Here is a 21,789-nt window from a genome sequence, read left to right on the forward strand (position 1 = left end):
TCGATGCGACTTGGCTGTCTATTATTATTCCACATTTCTAACCTGTCAGACCAACAAAGTCTGAGGTCACAGTTGATCGTCAGCACTCTTGCACCGATCCTCCATTCCTGTGGCGGAGGGTCGACGTCTCGTCTCAGTGTCTCACTCACATACCATACCCTCTGGAGTTGCCGGCATGCCATTGCCAGGGAGCCTGCAGCGCAATCCGAGCGCGCTGAAAGAAGCTGCACCATTCGTCCTGCAGTCGCTCGCCATGCGGGAGGGGTTGCGAGCATTGCATCTAAGACGGCTGTCCCATCCTCCGCCCCTGAGTTTGGGAGCTTTGCCAGTCTCCCCGTCTCTCACCCCGCCGACGCAGTCTCCAGTCGACGCCCTTGCTCCAAGGCCTTTTTAACTTTCTTGGCAACCCAACAATCCATACTGTACTTGCAGGCTGCTGTTGTCCCGCGGTTCTTTGCCAGCTTTGTCGAAGACATGTCCGAGGTTGCTGCGACCAAACGACGGCTATCCGTACCATGGGTCAACATATTCCCGCACTAGTCCCAAGCATTACTCCGTACTTGTGGTTTGTCGATGCATCAGCCCATGACAGGTGATGCTAGCATAAGGAACAAACCACCCTTGTTAACGTAAAGCGCTACTCGTACGTCGGCTCTTGCAGAATCCTATCGCGGGATTTGAGTCAGAACACGCACCATTCTCCCCGTCGGATATCCGTACTGATGTTCACGAGGCTCGGGCCGGTGCAGCCAACAGAAACCAGGTTTGGCCAGTCAGCTTACCCAGCCATCTTGCGTTGTCGACCGCCAATGTATGTACGTGCACGTCTGATACAGACCTGTGTTCGTGCCGTGATCAACCGTCCAGCTACCCAACGAGTTAACACGCAGATGAATCACTGCCACAATTCCTTCTCAGGTGTGGTCAAGCCGCATACTAATGTGCGACCTCTCGGCATCATTAACAAGGGACGAATTATGGCAGCCGAATTATCGCAACTTCTGCGCCCGGCCGCCTCAAAGCACTTAAAGGCCGAAAGAGATTTACTATCGAAGGAGTTGCACACCAAGATGATTAGCTCGCTGTTGAACCATGGCGTGCATCATCTGCAATCAAAGCGGCTGCCTTGCTATTACTAGCATACTAATACAGGCAACATTTCCAGATACGTAAGTACCACCCACTGGACGGCCTGTTAAGCTCGGCTGCTTGAACGAAGCACTAGCGGCCACTGGTACGCCTTGTGGCTTCGTCTTAAGACTCGGATGCTTGGTGATGCCAGCCACCCAATACGTCAAAATCACTTTTGGGCCCCATCCCAATCAAGAACTTCAAGCGGATGGAACATCTCGCCCAACAAGTGCTGGCTAAGCCTACGAGTACAAGAGCCGAGAATCTGTTACTACCTAATACACATAGTAAAAGCGCTGTGTCTGCATTGATGTGACGACGCTACTGCCTGATACTAATGCTGGGTTTTGCGCTACAAGAAACTTTTCACACAAGAAGGCCGACTGGCTTTGTTAAGTTTCTGCGGAGTACTCATTCCACGAATCTGCTGGGTTTCCGGAGCCGCCGGTATTTGCGATGGTTCGAGATTCATCGGAACCCGGAAGATCGGTAATAATACGTGTTATGGACGATACCGTCCAAGAGGTTTTCGCTCCTCAATCCACGATTCACACGAGACGTTGGCGACACACCCCTCTCCCCGCATTATTATGGACGTGACGTGGGGCGTCTTTGGTGCGTACTTGTACGGATACACACGTACGAGCACGTAGTATGGCGTCAAAGGGGTTGTAACGGCACACCCCCTCCATTCAAGACGGATATGCGCCGGTATCCGTCGTACTAATATGTACATGGTAATAGCTTTTTGCACGGATAGCAGTTTGGAGCCTTAGACTCTGGAACGTTGGAATTCCCTCGGGTGGACGTCTTCTCCACACTCTACATCCATCAGAAGAGGACCTGGCAAAGTTAAATACTACTCGTACTAATCTGTATTATGTTACTAGTAGCATCAGACCAACAACGGAAGTCATTTCGACCTCAAACAGTGACGTGCGAGGCACCCGCACCAAGTTGTCCTGTTTGGCCGACCCTTGTCGACCCCACCCAAAAAATATATCACCAGGCGTGCTGCCTTGCTGCGTTGTCTTGAGACTCCTCCTGGTTTCTGGCAGCTTGCTGGAGGCTCTTCATGCTCAACCCCGCAACGGCCATGTGTCTCACGGTCTTGCCGCTAGTCGTATTACTCGTACCTCCGTACTCGTAGTAGTACGACGTACTCGCACTCGTACGAAGTACGGAGTAGCCTCCCTGGCCTCACAGCCCAGGTGGGCAAAGCAAAGAACTCACGGATTGACCCTAAGGACCTCCAAAGTGACGCCCAGCCTGCAATATGCTGGCTCCCACTGCGCCCCTCTTCGCTCTTGGCGCTGTGACAAGTTCATGAGTTTCCAGATCAGACACTTCCGCATGCTACCGATCAAGAGCACCAGGCTCATCTATCCTGGCACTTACGAGGGTCGAGATTGCTGATTCTGCTCATTGTGCTCACAGCCCCGACATTGTGGCAGCAATCCTCATTCCAAATGGGAAAATACTGGCCCTTCCAGAGCTCCTCCGGGGTTGCTTCGCGCACGTGTGCACAGAGGCCTGTCTTCAGTGTCTTGCCGTCCTGCATGTCTTCTGTGGCTTGCCCCCTCGGTTGCAGTCTACGAGTACTTCGTACCTACTATACTACCTATGTACCCACCCACACTCTGCCGGTTTTACCTCACAGATGCGCGCATAGTGTACATTTCACCTCTTACAATGCTGTAGGAACCAGGGAACTGCATCGATGCGAGCCCAACCGTCTATTGTTCGCCTCCAGCTACCTCAACGGTCCAACCATCCTAGCATGGGAAAAGAGGGGACTGATAGATCAACGAGCCCATCTTGATTTCACCGCTTCTTGTCCTAAGTGGGCTTTCCACTCCCGTCACATCGCACAATCTTCCGACTCCCCGCGAGGCAAGTCTCGGACATGCAAAAGTATCAGTCGTATCCGTACAGTGGCGCTCAATCCATCCATCGGACGAGGTGACCCGTCATTGGCACCAAGATACATTGGACACGCCTGGCAACGTCCCGAACCGGCCCCAGACCCTGGGCATCCGACCAACGAGAGTGTCCCCAGAAACCCATATTCGCTCACTGCCCTGTTGACCGTTGATACCTGCGAGCAACATGAAGACCAGGGGCTACTTTCGAGTTACGAGGCTTCGCCAGCGTCGAGTGCGCCAGCGCCAAGCCCGCCAAATCCCTCCTTCTGCACCTTGAGCGATGCTAGATTGACGGCAAACCGAAGCTTGGCTCGTGCATCCCAGTCTTGGGTGTGACAGAGCAGCCCGTACAACATTCCGGCGATGAATGTATCACCTGCTCCCACAGTACTCATCAGGGTGTTAGTCGGCAGCGTCTCGTGTCTTCCTGGACAGCTTGGCCAGATAATACTCGTACGCGGTTATCCGATCCGTGGCCACCACGCGTCCTGAGATGTGCAAATGACGCGGAATGTGCCAGCTGCTGGGGCGGGTCATGAACTTACTCGACGACGGTTCTCGCACTGGCGCCATCCGCGACGGGACATCGAAGACACTCGCCGGTGGGCCGAGACAGCGCCACGGCTCCTTCTGCTCCCCAGGTACACAGGGCCAGCGACCTGAGACAGATTAGATTCGATACCTGGGGCTAGAAAAGCAATGCATCAATGGTGCACCTACGCTTTCGGCAGCTGCTCCGTTCTGAGACATGCTTCAGCAGACTCATGCCCTCGGCTCTATTACGCGGAACCTTAGTTTCAGTACTCGTACTCGTACGCGCAACAAAGGGACGGTAATACTAGTAGCAAGCGATTCTTAACCATACCTCTGCCCAGGTTCGCGAATAGAAGACAACGTCGGCCTCGGCGGCTAGCTCCGGGAGTCCTTCCCGCCCAGGCTTCTCTACCTCAACGCTGATCTGTGCTCGGGGATGCAGCCGGCGTAGTAGACGGATGCAGTCTAAAATAGTGTCTGGTATCCGACCCTTCAGTGTTCACCAGGAAGACATCAGAAATGGCCACGAAAAACGGCAAGGGCGCGGTCGGGCTCAAGGGAGGAATGGGCGCTCGCACCTCAAAGTGCCACCACGTCTCCTGGTCTGATCCAAAGGAGAGGGCCACACGCTCAAATTCATGCACGGTCATCTCGGGTAGGTCGTTGTAGTTGACGAGCGTGCGGCTGCCGGTCTGCTCGCTGCGGATGATGTAGCTGCTGGCGGCCTCGGTGTGTCGCTCACGGTGTATACAGTGCTGCAGGTCTATTGACGATGCCGGGCCGTAGGACTCGATGACACGTCGCGTAGCAGGCGACGTCTTACTTGGCAGGCATGATACCAGGTAGGGCTTGATGTCGTCTGAGAGGAGCTGCTGGAGGACCTCGAGCGAGTTCGGGCAGTTGCCGCCACGCCGGGTGGTCAGGCTCGTGGCGCGTAGTTTGGAGTCTTCGGCCGGGAAGAATGGGACACTGGAGGTCGAGTTAATTCACCTGCGCCCGTACAACAGTGGGGGTTTATGGGTCATTCCTGAGGATGGTGTCGAGGTAGCAAGCTCCGACCAAAATGAGGTGCTTCATTCTCCTGTGACCATTGCCGTGGTTGCGACGGTATGGTAACAGTGCTCTCTCCTTACTTATGAGACAAGGTTAGTAGTATCAAGATGAAGCTTTAGAGTTGACAACAGATGAGAGAGCCCAGGAACAACGTCATAACTGGACGCGTCGGCTCATTGTTTCGCCGCTGGGAAACGCCTTTTCAATTCCAAGCATTATTCACTGAGCACCCAAAGCCAAATCCCCCTTCCAAGCCACTCTACGCTCCCATCATCCATTCTTTCCAGCCCCTCCCACATTTCCCTAAGGCATCTCCCCCCCAGGGATTCTCACTAATCAGACTCTTGAGGACGCTCTGGCACGTTGGGGATGAACCACCAACAAATGGCACCGCCGGCAATGAGCCCCAAGATGACGGGCTGCAGCACCTGGACGCCAGCCCTCGCAGCGATAAGCCCCGTGAAGGAGGGGAATATGGCAGCCCCGGCCTGAGCGAGGACAAAGACGAAGCCTGCAGAACATGGTTAGCATAATACAACCCCCCTTAGTCTTTAAGAAAACTATTTCACCCACCCAAGGCCGTGGACTGGATCTTGCGCGGGAATAGCCGCGAGGCGACGCTCATGCCCGTGGCGAAGAAGGGCCCGAAGAAGAAGCCCATGAGTGCAAAGGCCGTGGCGCTGGCGACGATACTGGGCACCAGCCAGAAGAGCAGCTGCAGCCCCAGGCACGCGGCGCTCAGGCCCAGGATGCAGCGCCGCTCGCCGAGGCGGTGCGTGGGCTCGGCGAGGAGGAGACGCCCGAGGAAGAGGCCCGCCCAGAAGCCCGTGGGCACGTAGCCCATCTTGTCGAGGGGGCCCTTTCGGTAGGTGGTGAGGTACTCGACGACCCAGCCTGGTTTATGGAGAGTTAGTTCTTAAGATAGAGGGTGTGTAAGATGTGTGGTTGGGTACGGACCTCCGGCGGTGGACCAGGCGCCGCAGTTGAAGAGGTAGAAGCCACCCATGAGCCAGAGGTTCTTGAGTTTAACGAGCTGTCCAATGTCCTTCAGAGCCTCCTTGTTGCGTCGCTGCTCCCGCTGGTCTTGATCGTCGGGTTGATCATCGGAGGACGAGGAGGGCTGCCGGTTCTTCCAGAGAGATTTCTTCCACAAGGAATCTTTGAACGCGGCACCAACCCCCAGCAGGTTCACTACATGGATGCCAATCAGCGGAAAATATGCCATCCTCCAGCCCTCCAGCCCCAGCCCCCTGCCTGCCGACTCGGTAGTCGCGACGGCCGTGGCAACGAGGGGCCCAACGAGACAGCCCAGGGCAAACATGGCGTGGATGAAGCCCAGGCAGCGGTGGGCACGAGGCAGGGCGCTGGCCCAGGTGTTGGCGTGGGAGTCCTGGAAGGCCATGCCGAGGGCCTGGACGGCAAAGCTGAGGAAGAAGAGCGGCTGGGGCGCCCAGGGGCGGAGGCACTGCGCGAGGAGCTGGAGGGCGGCGCCGATGGCGAGGAGGGGGCCCAGGGACAGGTGGGCGGCGAGAAAGGGGTTCGCGGCGGCGGCAAGGAGCCAGCCGGAGAAGATGCAGGCGTATCTGGATGTGCGTGTGTGAGCATGTCCTCCCTTCATATAGATCTATAAGGTAGGGGCGTGTGTGCTTGCATGATGGCGACGTCCCCGGTGCCGATGGTGAAGGACTTGATGATGTACGGGATCAGAGGGCCCAGGGTGCCTCCGTCGACGCCGGCGCAAAAGAAGGAGAAGCCGCCGGTGAAGACCTTGAATATTGGGACCTTGACCTCATCTTGGGCGGACGAGGAGAGGCGCTGGCCGTCGGCGTCGAGCGTCTCAAGCTCATGCTCCTGCTCGACCTGCTGTAAGTGGCCTGCACGGGCCTCTGTGACGGTGGCTGTCGACATGATTGATATGAGAACCCAGCAAAAGCGATGATGAGGTGAGGAAAGTCAGCTCTATAAAGATGAAGGGCAATTCTGCGGCTGGACCTGCATCGTAAGAGTCATACCGAGGGAATGTTCACTGCCCAAAACAAGAAGCTGGTAGGATGCGGGCAGTCTACGAACACGATGAACATGACGGTCAGAAGCAGAAATTGGGGGGTTTCATGGGTTGTATAGATACTATACTTATGCCCCAGCCATAGTTGTTTTCCTTTTATTAAAACTGAATATAAGTATTAGCCTGGTGTGTTGACTGTAGATAGGTAGCATCTGACCGCCTCCATTAGTGCTCTTAGCTGGGTCAGAAGTGCTGCGACCAGGACGAATATCCGTACAAGCCACAGCTCGAGCGATGGCTTTGTTTTGGAGAAGGTAGGCCTAGCAGTTCCCAAATCTTTAAAGATGCGAAGAGTCTAATGTCATTTTAGATAATGATTGCATCATTTCTCAAGGTAAAGAAATGAAGGTTGGTGCTTCGTCTCCAGGGTAGGCCTATATGTTTGATGAAGGTGTGACGTACGAATTGTTCGATTGATGCCTGTGAACAAACATGGAAGTGAGGCACTTACTTAATTTAGCACCGTGAACTCTGTCTCGCCATCATCAGTAAGATGGCAGGAATTCCTTCGCATCATGACTGAAACTCTCTGGCCGCCCATTCCGCTTTCCTACCACCCAACTACTACTACTGGCAAAAGGCACAACTGTGCATTGTCGTGATCATCGCCAACGACCAACCGACGGCCACTGACGGCCACTGGCAGAGAGACCCGCTCTCTGCCGCCTGCTGCCCCGCCATTTCAAGGTCGCAGTCCCCATCGTCATCCTCCCAACGACATGAGTTCTCCTGGCAAGAAGCAGGTCTCCTTCGAGCACGGACTCTCTGATGATAGCGACGATGCCGACTCCCAGAGCCTCGAGGTACAGACAGACTGCCCAGACTCCCCCCGCCACCCCAGAGGTCAAGCTGACTGTCCCAGGTGACCTTCGACCCCTCGAGCAGCTACCGTCGCAAGAGCTCCCTCGTCTCCTCCGAAGCCCAGCTCCCCCTTTCACGCCGCCCCGCGAAGCGCAACGAATGCATCGTACACCAGTTCCTCGAGAGCCAGCGTCGTGCCCAGGGTGCAGCCGGTGACAATGACCCTGAGCACTTCCTCGGCCACCCTGCCTACGCCAGTCCCGCTACGCACGTCGACGGACATGATACCAACAAGGACAAGGACAAGGGCGACGGGTCGCTGGTCGAGCCCAATTCGGGCCGGCACCCTTCGCGATGCGTGGTTGACCCGGAGAGCCTCGAGAATCATGGGCTCGGCCAGCCTGACCAGGAGGCCTGGACCCACGAGATGACAAAAACTAACTCGGAGCTCGACCTCATGAACTACGACGATGCCCACAGCCGCACTCTGACTAAGGGGCAGCTCAGGGACATGGCCTGGGGCGTCCGCGAGCTGAGCAGGCGCCTGAGTAGCATGCGCATCCGCTACCGTGTCAGGACGGTCTTCCTCCTCACCAAGATCTATGACCAGGATCTGATTCCCAAGACGAGGGACTTGACGAGGTGGCTCCTGGACAAAGATCGCGACTGCCGGTACACAGTTTACATTCAGGACAAGCTCAAAACCAACAAGAAGCTCGACGTGGCCGGCTTGATTCGTGAGGTGGCCAAGGGATACAGCGACGCTGGCGACGTGGACCAAGAGAAGGCCATAGAGGGTGTCGGCAACCGATTGAGGTACTGGGATGAGGCCATGTGCAAGTCACGCCCCCACACGTTCGACTTTGTTGTCACACTGGGCGGTGACGGCACCGTCCTGTACGCCAGCTGGCTCTTCCAGCGCATCGTCCCCCCCGTCATTAGCTTCTCGCTCGGCAGCCTGGGGTTCATGACCAAATTCGACTTTGACGAGTACCCGCAGGTCATGGACTCGGCATTCAAAAATGGCGTGACGGTCAGTCTGCGGCTGCGGTTCGAAGGCACCGTCATGCGGAGCCAGAGGCGCAAGAACTCGGGGATCGAGTCGGGGTCATCGGAGGAAGACGAGGACCAGCACCACGCCAAACGTGATCTTGTCGAGGAGCTCATTGGCGAGGAGAGGGAGGATGCGCACACCCACCGGCCGGATGGCACGTATGAGATCCTCAACGAGATTGTCGTGGATCGGGGACCAAATCCAAGTAAGTTCCCTCTTTTGTTTTCCGTTCATGGTACAAAGTGGCAGTAACTAATTATATGCTTAGCTATGTCAACAACCGAGTTGTTTGGCGACGACGAGCACTTCACAACGATTCTGGCCGACGGTATCTGCGTCTCGACGCCCACGGGCTCCACGGCCTATAACCTCGCAGCGGGGGGCTCCCTCTGCCACCCAGAGAACCCCGTCATGCTGGTCACGTCCATCTGCGCGCACACGCTGTCGTTCCGGCCTATCATTCTTCCCGACACGATTGTGCTGCGCCTGGGCGTGCCGTATGACGCACGCACGGCGTCGTGGGCCAGCTTTGACGGGCGCGAGCGTGTTGAGCTGCGGCCGGGCGACTATGTTACCATCAGCGCGAGTCGCTACCCGTTTGCGTCGGTGCAGGCCGACGGCCGGCGGAGCGAGGATTGGGTGAACAGCATCAGCGCCAAGCTGGGGTGGAACACGAGGCAGAAACAGAAGAGCTTCAACGAGTGGGAAAAGGGCAAGTAGTTTGGACAATGTGGTCTTTTCTTTGCTGGTACACGGATATCTGGGTGATTTTATGGCATCGGAGTTCGGGGGCATGGAGGCACAATGAGCTAGAGTTTCAGTATGACCAATGCGAATTGGGGGAGGATGGACGAATATTCAGGTACACGGCGCCCCTTGATAGGAGCTGATTGTCAATGAGAACTAAAAGTATCAATGCTGATATGAAATTGGGCATCCATCAATTCCACGCTCACTCATCCCTCGAAAAGCCAAGTCACGTCGCCGAACAGTCACTCAAGGGCACGGCCCAACCTTGGTAGGCTCGCAGCCACCCGCGCAACCATTGTACATCATGCAGGTATTGGCCGTGTCGGCGCAGACGTTGATGAGGGTGGCCGTGTCGCCGTAGTTGGCGTTGATGCCCGCCAGCTCGTTGCCGTCCCTGGCCGTGACGCCCTCGATGTAGACGTTGCGCTTGCACTGCGAGCTGCAGTTGCCGCATGACCGGTAGAGCTTGCCGTAGTCCTCGACGTAGAAGCTATATACGGGGTCAGCCTGGACGGGATATATTCCGTGGACAAACAAAAGGGAGGGTGGACGTACTTGATGATGTTGACGGTGCCGCAGCCGTTGTGCTGGACGACCTTGTCGCTGGCGTGGTAAGCACCGCCGCCGATAATCCAGGTATGGTCGCCGGCCTTGTCGTTCTTCTGCGAGTGTGTCAGGTTGTCTGAAGTTTTATCAAGACTGTGAAGCTTTGCTGCTGTCAGGAGCTACATACCACGGAGATGGCGTCCTCGCAGACATCCTCGAACCAGACAAACTCGAGGGTGCAGGGCCCGTTGCAGTGCACACCCTCAGCCTGGTCCTTGCCGATGATGACGTTCTTGAGCGTGGCGCCGGCCTGGAGGTAGAAGACGGCGTCCTTCCAGTCTTCAAGGGGCATTAGTTCAAGGTAATGTCCCTCTTGGTGGTGTCTTGGTATACCTACCGCCCTCGTTTTGCTCGTTGCAGGCTCCGGAGCCGCGGTCGTACTTCCTCCAGCCGCCGTCAAAGGTCTGACCGGCAGCGACCTGGATGACGGAGCCGCTCGAGATGTGATCCGTGGGCGTGGGAACGCCGCCCTCGTAGCCGAGGCATGCCAGGGCGGCAGGCAGGAGAGCTGAAACAAGGCCAAGTTTGGGGAGCATGGTGGATGGATGGAGAAAACGATCAGCAGAGCAAGCTACTGTGTAAAAACCGTTAAGGTAGGAGGGGCTGGTGGGAGATCGGGCAGTGATCGGCTGGATAGTCACTACTACTCTGCGTGTAAGTCACGGTTCAGGTATATGATATATATATACACAGCTACATAGGCGTCTCAGGGGACAGCGTCATTGACGGAGGAATTGCCTCGAGGGGTTCCACTTACGAGGGCCTGGGATATCGTCGTCGAGCCTTGTTACTGGGCCGGCAAGTGTCTTCTACGGGAGAATTATATTGTGGCTTTTTGCGCGAGGAGGCCCCCCAAATGCCGGGGCCTAGTGGAACCCTCGCCAAGATGGACAAACGGTCTCGAAGGCCTCGTGGCGTGTTACGTGACTAAGTGACGAGAGTGGAAATGACTGCCGAGTTGGGACCCCTGGCTGGGGGCCTCGGAACATCGCCTGGAGTTGGTTTGGAGCGTCTTGTCATGCAGGGCTTGGGAGTTTCACGATGGCCATGCGCCCACAATCCGGTTTGGGAATACGGATGCACGAGACCAGGCGCCAAGAAGGAGAAACTAGAGTGCTCCAACCCCGGCGCACCGGGCATTACGGAGGTGGTATTTTCTGGGGAGCGGAGGTTGCATTGCAAAAGTCGGGGTAAGACTGTAAGACTTCGCGATGAAATACCCCGTCTTGACTTCTGTGGCTTGACCGAAGAAGCTGAAAACAATATCTCTTGCTTTGCAATAGGACCTGGTCATCCTCTCGCCTTTGCTGTTGCAGTCTAGGCAGAATGATCCTGGAAATGGACGGCTCTTGAATCTGTAGAGTCATGGTATATCACTACCAGTTTCAGACCTATATGTCGATTTTACCGAGCACCGTACATTGTGTGAGTAATTAAATAAGTCTTTTCAACCACTGAAAACGGCCAGGATTCTTTCATACCATAGTTGAATTGTGTACATACCTCCAAGGGCCTTTGAGTGGTATCAGATTGCCCTTCGTCACCCGCACGACGGTTGAGCAGAATATCCGCAAGGTCCCTCTTCGACTTCTGCATTTCAACGACTCTTTACTCCATTGCGTTAATAATACATGCGTGTATTGTGGGCTGCAAATAATGAGCTCATCTCTTCGAAGGAATTCTCAACGATGAAACGGACAGTGGCCACATCTCGCGTTTGTCCGATGCGATGAATCCGCGCCAGGGCCTGGTCCTCGACCGTAGGGTTCCTGTGATGCTAGCTGGCATTATAAATGGGCTCAAGGGCCCGCTCGTCCACTTACTAATGCGGCTTCATTAGGTAGGCTCGTGAAGCTATAGTTAGCGTTAGGCTACGTGCCTGACTGAGCCCGGCTTTGACTACCTCGAGAGTCATTCTCCATGCGGAGAAAGTCACGCTATTTCGAGTCAGCCATGGCTGCAGATAATAGTGCGATGTTGGATAGGTCTGGACATACCATTCTACATCGCCTGGCTATTTCTGAAAATCCTCCACTAGAGCACTCAATTTTGTGGGAAGCCCTCGTGCGAGATCCAACCCTGGCCGGTTTGATAAGTTGATGGACGGTCCCTCTAACGTAGAGACATCCGTCAACACAGGAGCCACGGGGCATGAATCATGGCCACATGAAAAACTTGTTCCTGACAGATAAGTTCGTGAGCACCCAGAGCAAACAAAGGTTAAACACCGAGAAAACAGAGCACTTCCACCCTGTGTTGAATCACCAACCACGTTTTCCACAGTGTCAATGTGTTGCGAGCAAGACTCACGATACACTTGACCACTCCCACGCCGCAGGTTGAATGCCCGTTGCGCCGTGGACTGCCAGTCGTTGGGAACTACTTTGGAGAGCTCGTGAGCTTGACAGCTTCATCAACCTTCCCAGACTTCCACAAGCCGGAGATATCGGCATCAAATATCCTCTTACCTGAATATGTATATATCTCCAAAAACTTCAAGAGTAATGTAAGATATCCTGGGCTTTCCTGTTACGGCCCATCTCGAAACAGAATCGAGGGTGCAAATAGCTCGAGCCATTTGGGATTCGCTGTTGCGTATAAGGTGCGCTATGATTCGCGTAAGACATTTTTTCGGGAATGTAGTGTAGCAGGAATAGTACCTTCATTTGGCACAGTTCGTTTCCATCGAGTCTCAAACATAATAGATTTTTCAACTCCATTGGTATTTCTCCATTCTAAGGAGACAAAGACAGTGTTCCTGCACGAGTTGTTGTTTGTGCGTGTGGGAAGGTGACTTTCAAGACTTTCGAGTTCTTACAAAATGCGTAAATGCTGTGTTATGGCTGCCATGCTACACGGTACTTTCTACAGAACAACAAAATTCACGGAAACCCTCATTCTCAGATCCCAACTCAACCGACGACACCCGTGTTGGTCTCGTTACTCCGATCATGTGTTCAACCAGGCAGGATGTCATTCCATCATTGAAAGATCTTTGCCGGTGGCCCCCAAGAGCCATTTCAGCCTTGACGGGCGGCGAGGTTGACAATGACAGCACCATCTCTGTCAGGTACAACGGCCGATGCTTCTGTATTCACATGTCGCCACGCTTCCTCCATAACTCACCAAAAGCAACGGGCTTGTATCTCAGAAATTTACGAGCGATCCATCCGGAGGGCCCACGCGAGTTTGACGGTGTTCTTGATGAAGATTTTTACGAATGGGCCATTCAGCTATTCCTCCCGATCTTCACGCGACTGACGCCTGAGCCGCTTCCCTCATTTGACCCCGACAAGATCCGAAGCGGCGAAGCCAAACCGCTGCTTTCAGAGTACCTGTTTCCCGAGACATTCGGCTGCAGGCTCGAAGCTGTCAACGAGGTATTCATCCCACGGCATATTGACGACAATGGCGGCCTTGTCGTCCCTCGAACCTGGCTTGACGGCGACACTCTAGACGACCTCGAGACATGGGCGCGCTTTTTCGACCCTTCGGAGATTGAGGTCTATTTCACAAAGCCTGAGCATGCGCTACATAGGATGCCCACAAAAGTGAGGGTGGATCTAGATGGCTCTGGTCAGAAAACCACCTGCTTCTTCAAGCCCTTTGGATTGGGCATCACCGGAGGCTCACTCTATAGGGAGTTAAACGCTTACAAAAGCATCCATACCTCTGGTCTTGGTGAAGATGTTCATGTTGGCGGCCTCGTTGGTATAGCTCATGAGCACAAAGGAGACAGCACTCTGGGGCTATTGCTCCGATATATTGACCACCGCGGGACGCTCTATGACGCAGTAGAAGATGACCCGGGGCCGGAATTGAGGAGAAAATGGACAGCCCAGATTGATAAGGCAGTGGATGAGCTTCACAGAGTGGGCAGTATCTGGGGGGATGCGAAGCCGCAGAATATCCTCATTGACATAGAGGACAACGCCTGGGTCACCGATTTCGAGGGCGGCTATACTCATGGCTGGGTTGACCCTGATAAGGCGGGAACCGTGGAAGGCTACCTACAAGGACTGCAGCGAACTATCCGGTTCATCTTCGAGGGACCTCAGGACGATAAACAAGACTCATCTCAACAAGTTTGACATCCTGATGGGTCTGGAGGAGCATGTCGTGGCGGTGAGCAGGCTGCAGCGATTGGCGGTAGATATGGGCAATACCGGTCGTAGTTTGGACAATTTCTATAATATGACAAGAGATGAACAGCGCGAGGTTGTGCTTCTAGATGTATAGTTTACATACTACTTCAGATAGGAAATTGTCTTTCCTAACTTGCCGCCTAGCGCCCACATATAATTCGCCATTTCACCGGCGGTGAGGATATGAAGCATCTTCGGAGCTCATTTAGTATGAGGCCCCAAGGTCTTAAGGCGAGTGGAGATCATCTTGTGAGCATGGCCGGGAATCTGGCTAACAGCGTCCAAAAGGGGATATGATGCAGAGACCGCCAGACGCACAAGGACAGCAATCTCGTGCCTGAACAGCATCTCCAACTACCTGGGGCGTAATATACAGGCTTGTCAATGTTAAAAGACTGACATAAATCAGTGACAGCCTTTATTTAGGGCCAACATGGCGAATATCATGGGCAAGCTTATGACCTATGTGAGCGCCACAGCAGTCAAAGTAAACTATAACCCACGGTGAATGAATAATAACTCAATTTTCAAGAGTGGCAGAACAATGTCAAGCCTATATAGCTAAACTGTTTGATTATATAATTGTAACATGCTGTAGTCTCTTGGCTGAGTCCAAAGCCAACAAACCATCCTCATCTGAGGCGAACCCGAAGCAAGCCAGGCTGTTTATATCATCAAGAACGAAGTGTCCGATCCGACGATATGACACTTGTTTCGAACCTAAAGCAGGCGTTAGGATGAGACAGAATACTTCAGTCGTCTGACTTGAGGTCCCATCAAAAGGGATTTCCGAAGTCAGCGGAAGGCAGTGGACGAAGTCCCCATTGTGAAGTTTGGTATTCAGCCTGTCCAAGAATAGATGGGTGTGCACAGCATGTGATCCAATAGAAAGCACACATTGGCCGTCGCTTTTGAGCTGAGTACAGGAACCCCGTACAAGTGCTCCCTGGACCTTGATATGGGCCCCAAGTATGGCACCTGTAGGGTCTGATCCCCGTGGTTGGACTTTGGCATCCACGACGTTCACGAGGTACTGAGTGAAGTCTCCCGAAACGGACGGCTTGAAAGGCCCATCTAGTGATGCCCAGGACCAGGACGGTGCACGATACTCCTCTGGCTGCTCAAACTCGGGGGCATAAACCCGCCAGTCTAGTCCTTCGATCAGGCGTGACTTCCATAGCCCGGCAAAGTACTCATCTCCTGTGATTTCCTGGAAGAGCTTTGCAATACCTGCAAAGGCTGGTAGCTTGTCCTTGGTCTTGGTGAAGGAGCAGTTTGCATATTTCTTGACGAGATCACGCCACGCGAGGTACACGTGATTTGGCATCAAACATTCTTGCGAGGAGGACGGTGAAGTACCTGGGGAGGACCGATGTTTTTCTGCGGCAAAGTTCCATAATGGATCCAAGCCCTTGTCAGATACGTGGTATGGGATTCCATCGGGGAAAGCCTCGCATCTTGCGCCCTCCAAGCACTCAAACATGATCTGGTGACCGGTAAAGTATATAATTCGACACGATAGGTGGCGCTCCTGGAAGACCCATCCTCGTTTGTGAAGCGGTCCTCTGTTGATATTTCTGTCCCAGTAGTTTCTTTCAAAGATGTGGAAAGATCTTGTCTCCGAGTTGGGCGATTTCAGAGCAACTAGACCAGCTCGGATAGCAGTGGCATCTCGTGGCCGGAACAGTCCACCAGTCTCGTCCGAAGATGCCGATGCTGCTATGGTACATGCCGAACTGGAATAGACCATACGCATTGTCGGTGCCTCTGCGTCCCAGTCTTGGGTCGAGTCTTGTATGATGCAGAGGGCATCGATCCACACATAGCGAATGGAGAAATTTCTTGCAACGACAACCAGATCCTGGAACGTCTTTGGTAGCTGACTGATGAGCATTCCCCGGCGGAAATCAGCAAACGTTGAATTCAGCAAGAGGAGACTAGGGTTTGGACCCCATCTGTAGCTGAGCGCAAGATACTGTGGCAGCGGACATGTCTTGTCAATATCCGTGGCTGTGGTGCAAAGCTTCCAGTGCTTTGCATCGGATTGACCAATATCAATAAGCCGTGTCGGAAGCCATAATTTTGATCCTCTGCCTGCGTACTCATTGCAACTGCTATGATGGCCGTGGCAGTTCTGATTCCAGGCCAGAGCTATCTTCAGAGATGAGGGGGAGGCTGTCGAGGCGTCGAGGTTCACGTCTAGAAACGTGTCGACGAGGTTTGGGTCACCTGAGGGGTCAAGATCAGCCTTCATGTATGAAAATAAACCTGCAGGGAGGATGAAGCCCATACAGCCTGATGACACGAGCCTGTAGCTAACGACACCACCTGACCCAGCGCGTAGAAGCCCAGGATAGTCAATCGTGAGGCGATACCAGTGCGATCGGTGACTGTCGCTCTGGACCCAATACGATACTGGGCTCCAGAGTGTAGGCAGCGGCTTCCAAGGACCCGGAATTCCATCCTTCATACGGTCCCAGATTGCGTTGCAGAGGAAACAGTCCTGCTGGACTGCCAGGACAAATTCGCCGAAGGCATCGTGCAACGTGTTGACCCCCTGGGCAGATGTCGAGGATGCTGTGAGCTTGAATGGTGGTCAGTGAGCTGATGCATGTGGTTGTTTTTGATGCTGAACAGAAGCTTACTTGGATCTCGGAGCATTTACTGCATAGCTTGTTCAGCTGCGTTTTGTCCATTTTCAACTTGAAGTCAGCTTAATGTGAGCCTCAACTTGGTATGTAAAGAAGTCGTGCGCCACGTTTCCACGTTTCTGCGTTCCCGTGGCCCTTATCGTTGTCGCTGTAGGTGTACAGGCCTAGGCAAGATAGCATGATTGGATTGATCGGGTGACAGGGCGAAAACGCCCTGTTTGCTGGTTCAGTACGGATAATCAGTGCCATATTGCGGATAGTTGTCAACTGGATGCGCTTAGATGCACTGCACCGCCCCCTCACCGTGCATCAGTCCACGACTTCGCAGCTCACGCCACATACAAAGTGGAACAAGAATAAACACAGCCTCACAGGCGTCACGCGGCTCAGCCAATGCCTAGGAGCAAGGCGTCTGAGGATCCCTTGATGCCGCCCGACAGTTCGCCCAGCCAGCCTCACTTCTTCCAAGTTCCAGGTTTACACCCAGCCTCATTTCTTAGCACTTCGCCAACTCAACTATAAGAGGGACTGGATGCCCCCACTTGATACTCGTTGGACTTAGATATCAGCAATTTGAATCTACAACTCAGCCAAATCTTTGCACCTCGTCCACATTGCTTCACTTGACAGGTGACTTACCTGCATTACACTGTGCTGCCGCCTTCTCCTGCTAACGGATTGCAGCCTCGCAGTGCCAACACAATGTGCGAGGAAGTCCACATCACCCATCGCTGGGAATTCTGCCCAAAAGGCCACAAGCAACACGAGTCTACCACCTACCCCTGTGACAAAGCAAAGAGACGCAGGAAGAACTGCAGCAAACCTAAACGAAACTCGACCCTGGACTACTCGTCCAAACACTCGACAAAGTGTCCCTACTGCGAGACGGAAGAAGCACAGAATGCAGTAGCAAGGAGCAGACAGAGGCAGGCTCGCGTCAACCAGAATCAACGCCGGATGGCCGGATATATGACTTATGTCTCTGGTGGTTTGGTATAGCAGAAGGATTCAAATCACCTATTTAGGTCGAGTGTGCAAGGAGCAAGTGTTTACGGCCTCACGTATACTAGTATTTTGTTATGACGAAAGCGATATACTTATTATGATGATACTGACTTACTAGTACTTACCATGGTAATATTGTCATGTTTGTTACGACGATATTTGGAAAGTATTATCTTAGGTCCCTGTACTTTGTACGACATGTCCATCAACCCGATGCCCAGGAGACATGAAACCACTTTGAGAGGCATTCCGATGAGAAACTCAAGCTATCCGCGTAAGCGCGGCAAGACCTGACGGACGCCGATCGATAACCCGGTTGACTTGGACAAACCGAGTCAATGTGCCGAGAACGCAGATCCTAAGGCACTTGGCAAGCAAACTGCGCAGTATGCCCACTAACTGGCTGCACGGCTGGGGATGGCGGAACTCATGCACCCAGGTGTCAGAGATACGTCGCCCCGAACCAGACCTTCCAAACATACCCATCGAATCCGCTGTCGACCCGATCTTCAAAGAAGATAGCATTTGGGCTCAAATGCACGCTTTCGAAGACGGGGCTCCTGGAAGTTCTGTACGGTATGAGGCGGAGGACCGCTCATTATACTACCGTCGAGGAACAGCACCTGCATCGTTGCCTGTCAATTGGGAATCCAACTAGGGGCTCCTATGTTGTGTCTCGCGAAGTTTTGATGCGCGACTCATGGTACTGGGCGTCTGAGGCAAACATCTGAGAGAAAGGGAGATGCAATTGGTGAGTGAAAAGGAAGAGGAAGTTACCTAGTAGAGAACCGAGAAAGATAAAGATAGGTAGTACCGTGTGCTGGGTTGAAGTAAGGAATTCACACCTCCAGAAAGCAGCCAACTTCCGCCTCCATAGTAGCAATTTCAACTTTGTTAAATTCAGCTGCTGACATATGAATAATCTGAAACATATAAACTCCATAAACAGACCGGTCGTGACATGATCATAGCTTAGGCAATCCCAAACACCGTGCTTACGTCAATGACTGCTCCCTATGCCCTTCCGAGGCCCCTGTCCTCGTCAGACATTCTCCCTCACACCAAGCGGCATTCTTGCGCTCTCCTCGTCCTTGAATCTCGTAACGTCCCCTCCAATGAGCTTTCGCAGGTTGCCCACATCCATCAGGTAACGCCTCATCTCATCCTCCAGGTCGTCTTCACCATACGCTGTGCTGTCAGAGTCGTAGTCCACCTCGCTGTCGGATCCGTCCTCTGCATAGTGGTTCTCCTTCTCCACCTCGTCGCCTTCCACTCCATCCATGTCTTTGACCGTGACATGTGGAATCGGGTTCTTCAGACTTTCAATAGCCAACTTCAGGTGTAGCTTCAGCGCATCGTTCTCCGTCTGAAGCTTCTTGATCTTGCTCTCAGCCACCATGCTGCGCTCCTCCATCATGCGCTGCATTGTGGCCACGCGGTTCTGGTATTCCTCCAGTCGCTCCTCAGCCTGCTGCGCATTCTTCTCCCGCTGCCGCGAGTCTGAAACAGACAGCTGCAATTGCCGAATCTCCTCTGCCATGGCAGCAATCTGCGCATCCCTCTCGGCAGTCGAAATTTGGTCCTGATTGACGACGGCACGCGTGCGGATTCTCTTGGCCTGGTCGGCATACCGCAATGTTGAGAGGGTCTCCTCGTAGTCGGACGGGGCGATACACGCAATCATGGCCGTCTTGCTGTTGCCGCCCAGTGAATCCTTGAGCAACCACGTCAGAATAGAGTCGCGGTACGGTACAACGTCCTTTCGCTTTCCAGACCGAAGGGCCTTGGGGTCGGCCAGCGCTGCAATTACACGACCCAGCGTGGTGAGCGACTTGTTGATGTTGCTACCCTCGCGAAGTCGAGCCCCCGTCGCCTCGGTCGATTTTGCTCTCTCACTTCCGGCAAGGTCCACCAACCGGATCCGCGAGCTGCGCTCCGTCGTCTCGTCCGTCTCCATATCGTGATGAATCTGCTTGAGCATGATTGTAAAGACAGCGTGACTGCGACTACTAGTGTCGTTCATCTTGGTGCTTGCTGTTGTCCTCGAAGCGTCACCGTTCGTCATGTACCGGAGAATTTCGTCAATGTTGCGTACCGGCACCTCCGTGAGGTCCTTGACGTACGGACCTTCCGTCGGCGACTCGCGAATTTTTAGGTAATTGGGCGGCTTGTTGGGGTTAACGGGAACCAGCAAATCCCGCACATGCTCGTTGTAGACCTCGAAGTAGGAGACGCGGACGTTGTAAGCGACATTAGAGTTCTCGTTCTGGGCGGCGTCGATACGCTCAAACAGGTCCTCGCAGGTTCGCGGGATCAGCCCTGGGTAGTCAGGAGTACCCATCATGGTGTAACTCTTTCCAGAGCCCGTTTGTCCGTAGGCGAAGATGCAGGTATGGTAGCCCTCAAAGTTGTGGTCGAGAAAGTCCTCTCCGAGACTGTTGTAGACATCCTCCTGGGTGGCGTAGTGCTTGTCATTGGTGTTGTGACTCCAGAAGGAGTTGTCAAAGGTGAAGTTCTTCTCCTCGATGATCTTGCGGGACTTTGGAGGCGCCTTAGGACTCGCTTCGGGGTCCACGGGGGCGGACAGCGTTGTCTGTTGGGTGATGGGATCCATGGAGATTAGACATCTTGCCCGACGATCGAGCTCTGTCACGGCTGGTTAGCAAATCCCATAGAGAGGGACGCCGGCGGACGATAGACTTACCTCTCTGAAGAAAGGCCCTGACGCGGACCACGACCCTCACGTTGCCCCCGCCATCCATCCTCGCGAGCATGGGAAGGGTTCCATCTCGCGACCGCAGGGAGGGTGTGGAGGCGGATGAGCGGACGGTACGAGCTTCATAGCCAGGAGACATAGCGGGCATCAATCGCGTATCCAGCGCCATTGTTCGCAATGTCTCATGAAGTTCGTCGATGGTGTCGTAAGATCGCAGGCGAAGAATGTGCCACATTACCTCGAGTGCCGTCGGGCACAATCCACTTTTGTTTACGTGGTTGCCAGATTGGGCGAGCTTGCCCTGTTGCTGGGGTTGCAGCTGCCTGCAGGGGACGAGAGGTCAAGAGCGGCCGGGGCCCTTGCCGTGGCGGTCAACACGCGGGAGGCTGGAGCGACTGGTAGCGCTGATCAAAACTTGCCTCTTCAGGCATGGAAAACTGGAAAAAAGCAATTTGCCGCTTCGCTAGCAGGTTTGGCAATAAATTCTGTACGAGTACGGAGCATCTCGTGGTGTTTGCAATGTGAACAGGCAAATGTGTGGCATGAGCTTGGAGTCTGTTTACATTCATCAATGAGCTTACCTAACCCGAAACAGAGCAACAAGTTGACTCCGTTGCCCCACCACCTCCGTGTGCCACAATCGTCATCCGGATTCCACACCTCAAGAGCCAAAGTTGAGCAGCATGCTGAACAAGGAGAAGCTGTCTCGAAAGCAAACATATCCCGATGATGGTATATCCCAGTTGGATGGGGCGAAGGACCTGCAGGCTGGCCGCGCCAGAGAGATGAGACTGTCACTCATCCCAAGGTAATCACGTCACTTTATCTGAAAAGGACACGAGGGGCACATCTTATGTTTCCAGTTTCTTCCGCTGCCCAATGCTTTCATGAATAATAGTATCTCTGGGACTCCCTTCCATTGATGCTGTATTCTTGAGACATAAATGACTGATGTCGGATCTGACTTTGACGAGCTGACTGTTGCTGGCCTTGGTCTCCGTACAGGTACGATCGAGTATTTGGCTGTTTTGATGGGACGTCCTGGTTCTGCCCACTGCCCCGTACATGCTTGCTTTGACTGGGCCCGCCGCCCTGACACCAGAATGAAACTGTCTTGTGGCGCCGTCGCTTTTTCTTGCGCTTCTTTCGCCATATAGCGAGAGGTATAACTACAAGAACCGCGATGGCGCCCAGGCCGGCTCCGATACCGATGCCTGCTTTGGCCCCGCTGGAAAAGGACTCTGAAGACTCCGCTGCCTCATCGTTTGAAGTTTCAGCTGCTCCCGTGCTGCCTGTTGAGAACGAAGGCGTCGCCGAAAACTCTAGCTCTTTAGAAGTGGTAGTAGGGATATC

At 53.9% G+C, this 21,789-nt stretch overlaps 6 protein-coding genes across 6 annotated transcripts; 2 read left to right on the forward strand and 4 right to left on the reverse strand.

Moving 5' to 3' along the window:
- Nucleotides 1-3,458: 3,458 nt before the first annotated feature.
- On the reverse strand, nucleotides 3,459-4,800 carry ACO1O0_009113 (Ribokinase-like protein; the record flags this gene model as incomplete). Its single annotated transcript, XM_083198466.1, has 6 exons — nucleotides 3,459-3,544; nucleotides 3,602-3,715; nucleotides 3,773-3,797; nucleotides 3,922-4,014; nucleotides 4,169-4,559; nucleotides 4,796-4,800. The coding sequence occupies 6 exons, from the start codon at nucleotides 4,798-4,800 to the stop codon at nucleotides 3,459-3,461; spliced, it is 714 nt and encodes a 237-aa protein (XP_083046201.1).
- Nucleotides 4,801-4,975: 175 nt separating this feature from the next.
- ACO1O0_009114 (MFS transporter) lies at nucleotides 4,976-6,551 on the reverse strand (the record flags this gene model as incomplete). Its single annotated transcript, XM_083198467.1, has 4 exons — nucleotides 4,976-5,154; nucleotides 5,217-5,537; nucleotides 5,601-6,267; nucleotides 6,306-6,551. 4 exons carry the CDS (start codon nucleotides 6,549-6,551, stop codon nucleotides 4,976-4,978), a joined length of 1,413 nt encoding a protein of 470 aa, XP_083046202.1.
- Nucleotides 6,552-7,427: 876 nt separating this feature from the next.
- On the forward strand, nucleotides 7,428-9,283 carry ACO1O0_009115 (ATP-NAD kinase-like domain-containing protein; the record flags this gene model as incomplete). The annotated part of the gene is made up of 3 exons (XM_083198468.1): nucleotides 7,428-7,511; nucleotides 7,571-8,768; nucleotides 8,832-9,283. The coding sequence occupies 3 exons, from the start codon at nucleotides 7,428-7,430 to the stop codon at nucleotides 9,281-9,283; spliced, it is 1,734 nt and encodes a 577-aa protein (XP_083046203.1).
- Nucleotides 9,284-9,559: 276 nt separating this feature from the next.
- Nucleotides 9,560-10,455, reverse strand: ACO1O0_009116 (pectate lyase; the record flags this gene model as incomplete). Its single annotated transcript, XM_083198469.1, has 4 exons — nucleotides 9,560-9,803; nucleotides 9,869-9,975; nucleotides 10,047-10,198; nucleotides 10,257-10,455. The coding sequence occupies 4 exons, from the start codon at nucleotides 10,453-10,455 to the stop codon at nucleotides 9,560-9,562; spliced, it is 702 nt and encodes a 233-aa protein (XP_083046204.1).
- A 2,415-nt stretch (nucleotides 10,456-12,870) lies between these two features.
- On the forward strand, nucleotides 12,871-14,010 carry ACO1O0_009117 (uncharacterized protein; the record flags this gene model as incomplete). Its single annotated transcript, XM_083198470.1, has 1 exon — nucleotides 12,871-14,010. The coding sequence occupies one exon, from the start codon at nucleotides 12,871-12,873 to the stop codon at nucleotides 14,008-14,010; it is 1,140 nt and encodes a 379-aa protein (XP_083046205.1).
- A 4,752-nt stretch (nucleotides 14,011-18,762) lies between these two features.
- On the reverse strand, nucleotides 18,763-20,605 carry ACO1O0_009118 (kinesin-3 family protein uncB; the record flags this gene model as incomplete). Its single annotated transcript, XM_083198471.1, has 2 exons — nucleotides 18,763-20,366; nucleotides 20,425-20,605. 2 exons carry the CDS (start codon nucleotides 20,603-20,605, stop codon nucleotides 18,763-18,765), a joined length of 1,785 nt encoding a protein of 594 aa, XP_083046206.1.
- Between the last annotated feature and the right edge of the window lie 1,184 nt (nucleotides 20,606-21,789).

This window comes from Amphichorda felina, assembly GCF_050947745.1.
Source record: "Amphichorda felina strain 45539 chromosome Unknown scaffold_9, whole genome shotgun sequence".
NCBI classification, from domain to species: domain Eukaryota; kingdom Fungi; phylum Ascomycota; class Sordariomycetes; order Hypocreales; family Bionectriaceae; genus Amphichorda; species Amphichorda felina.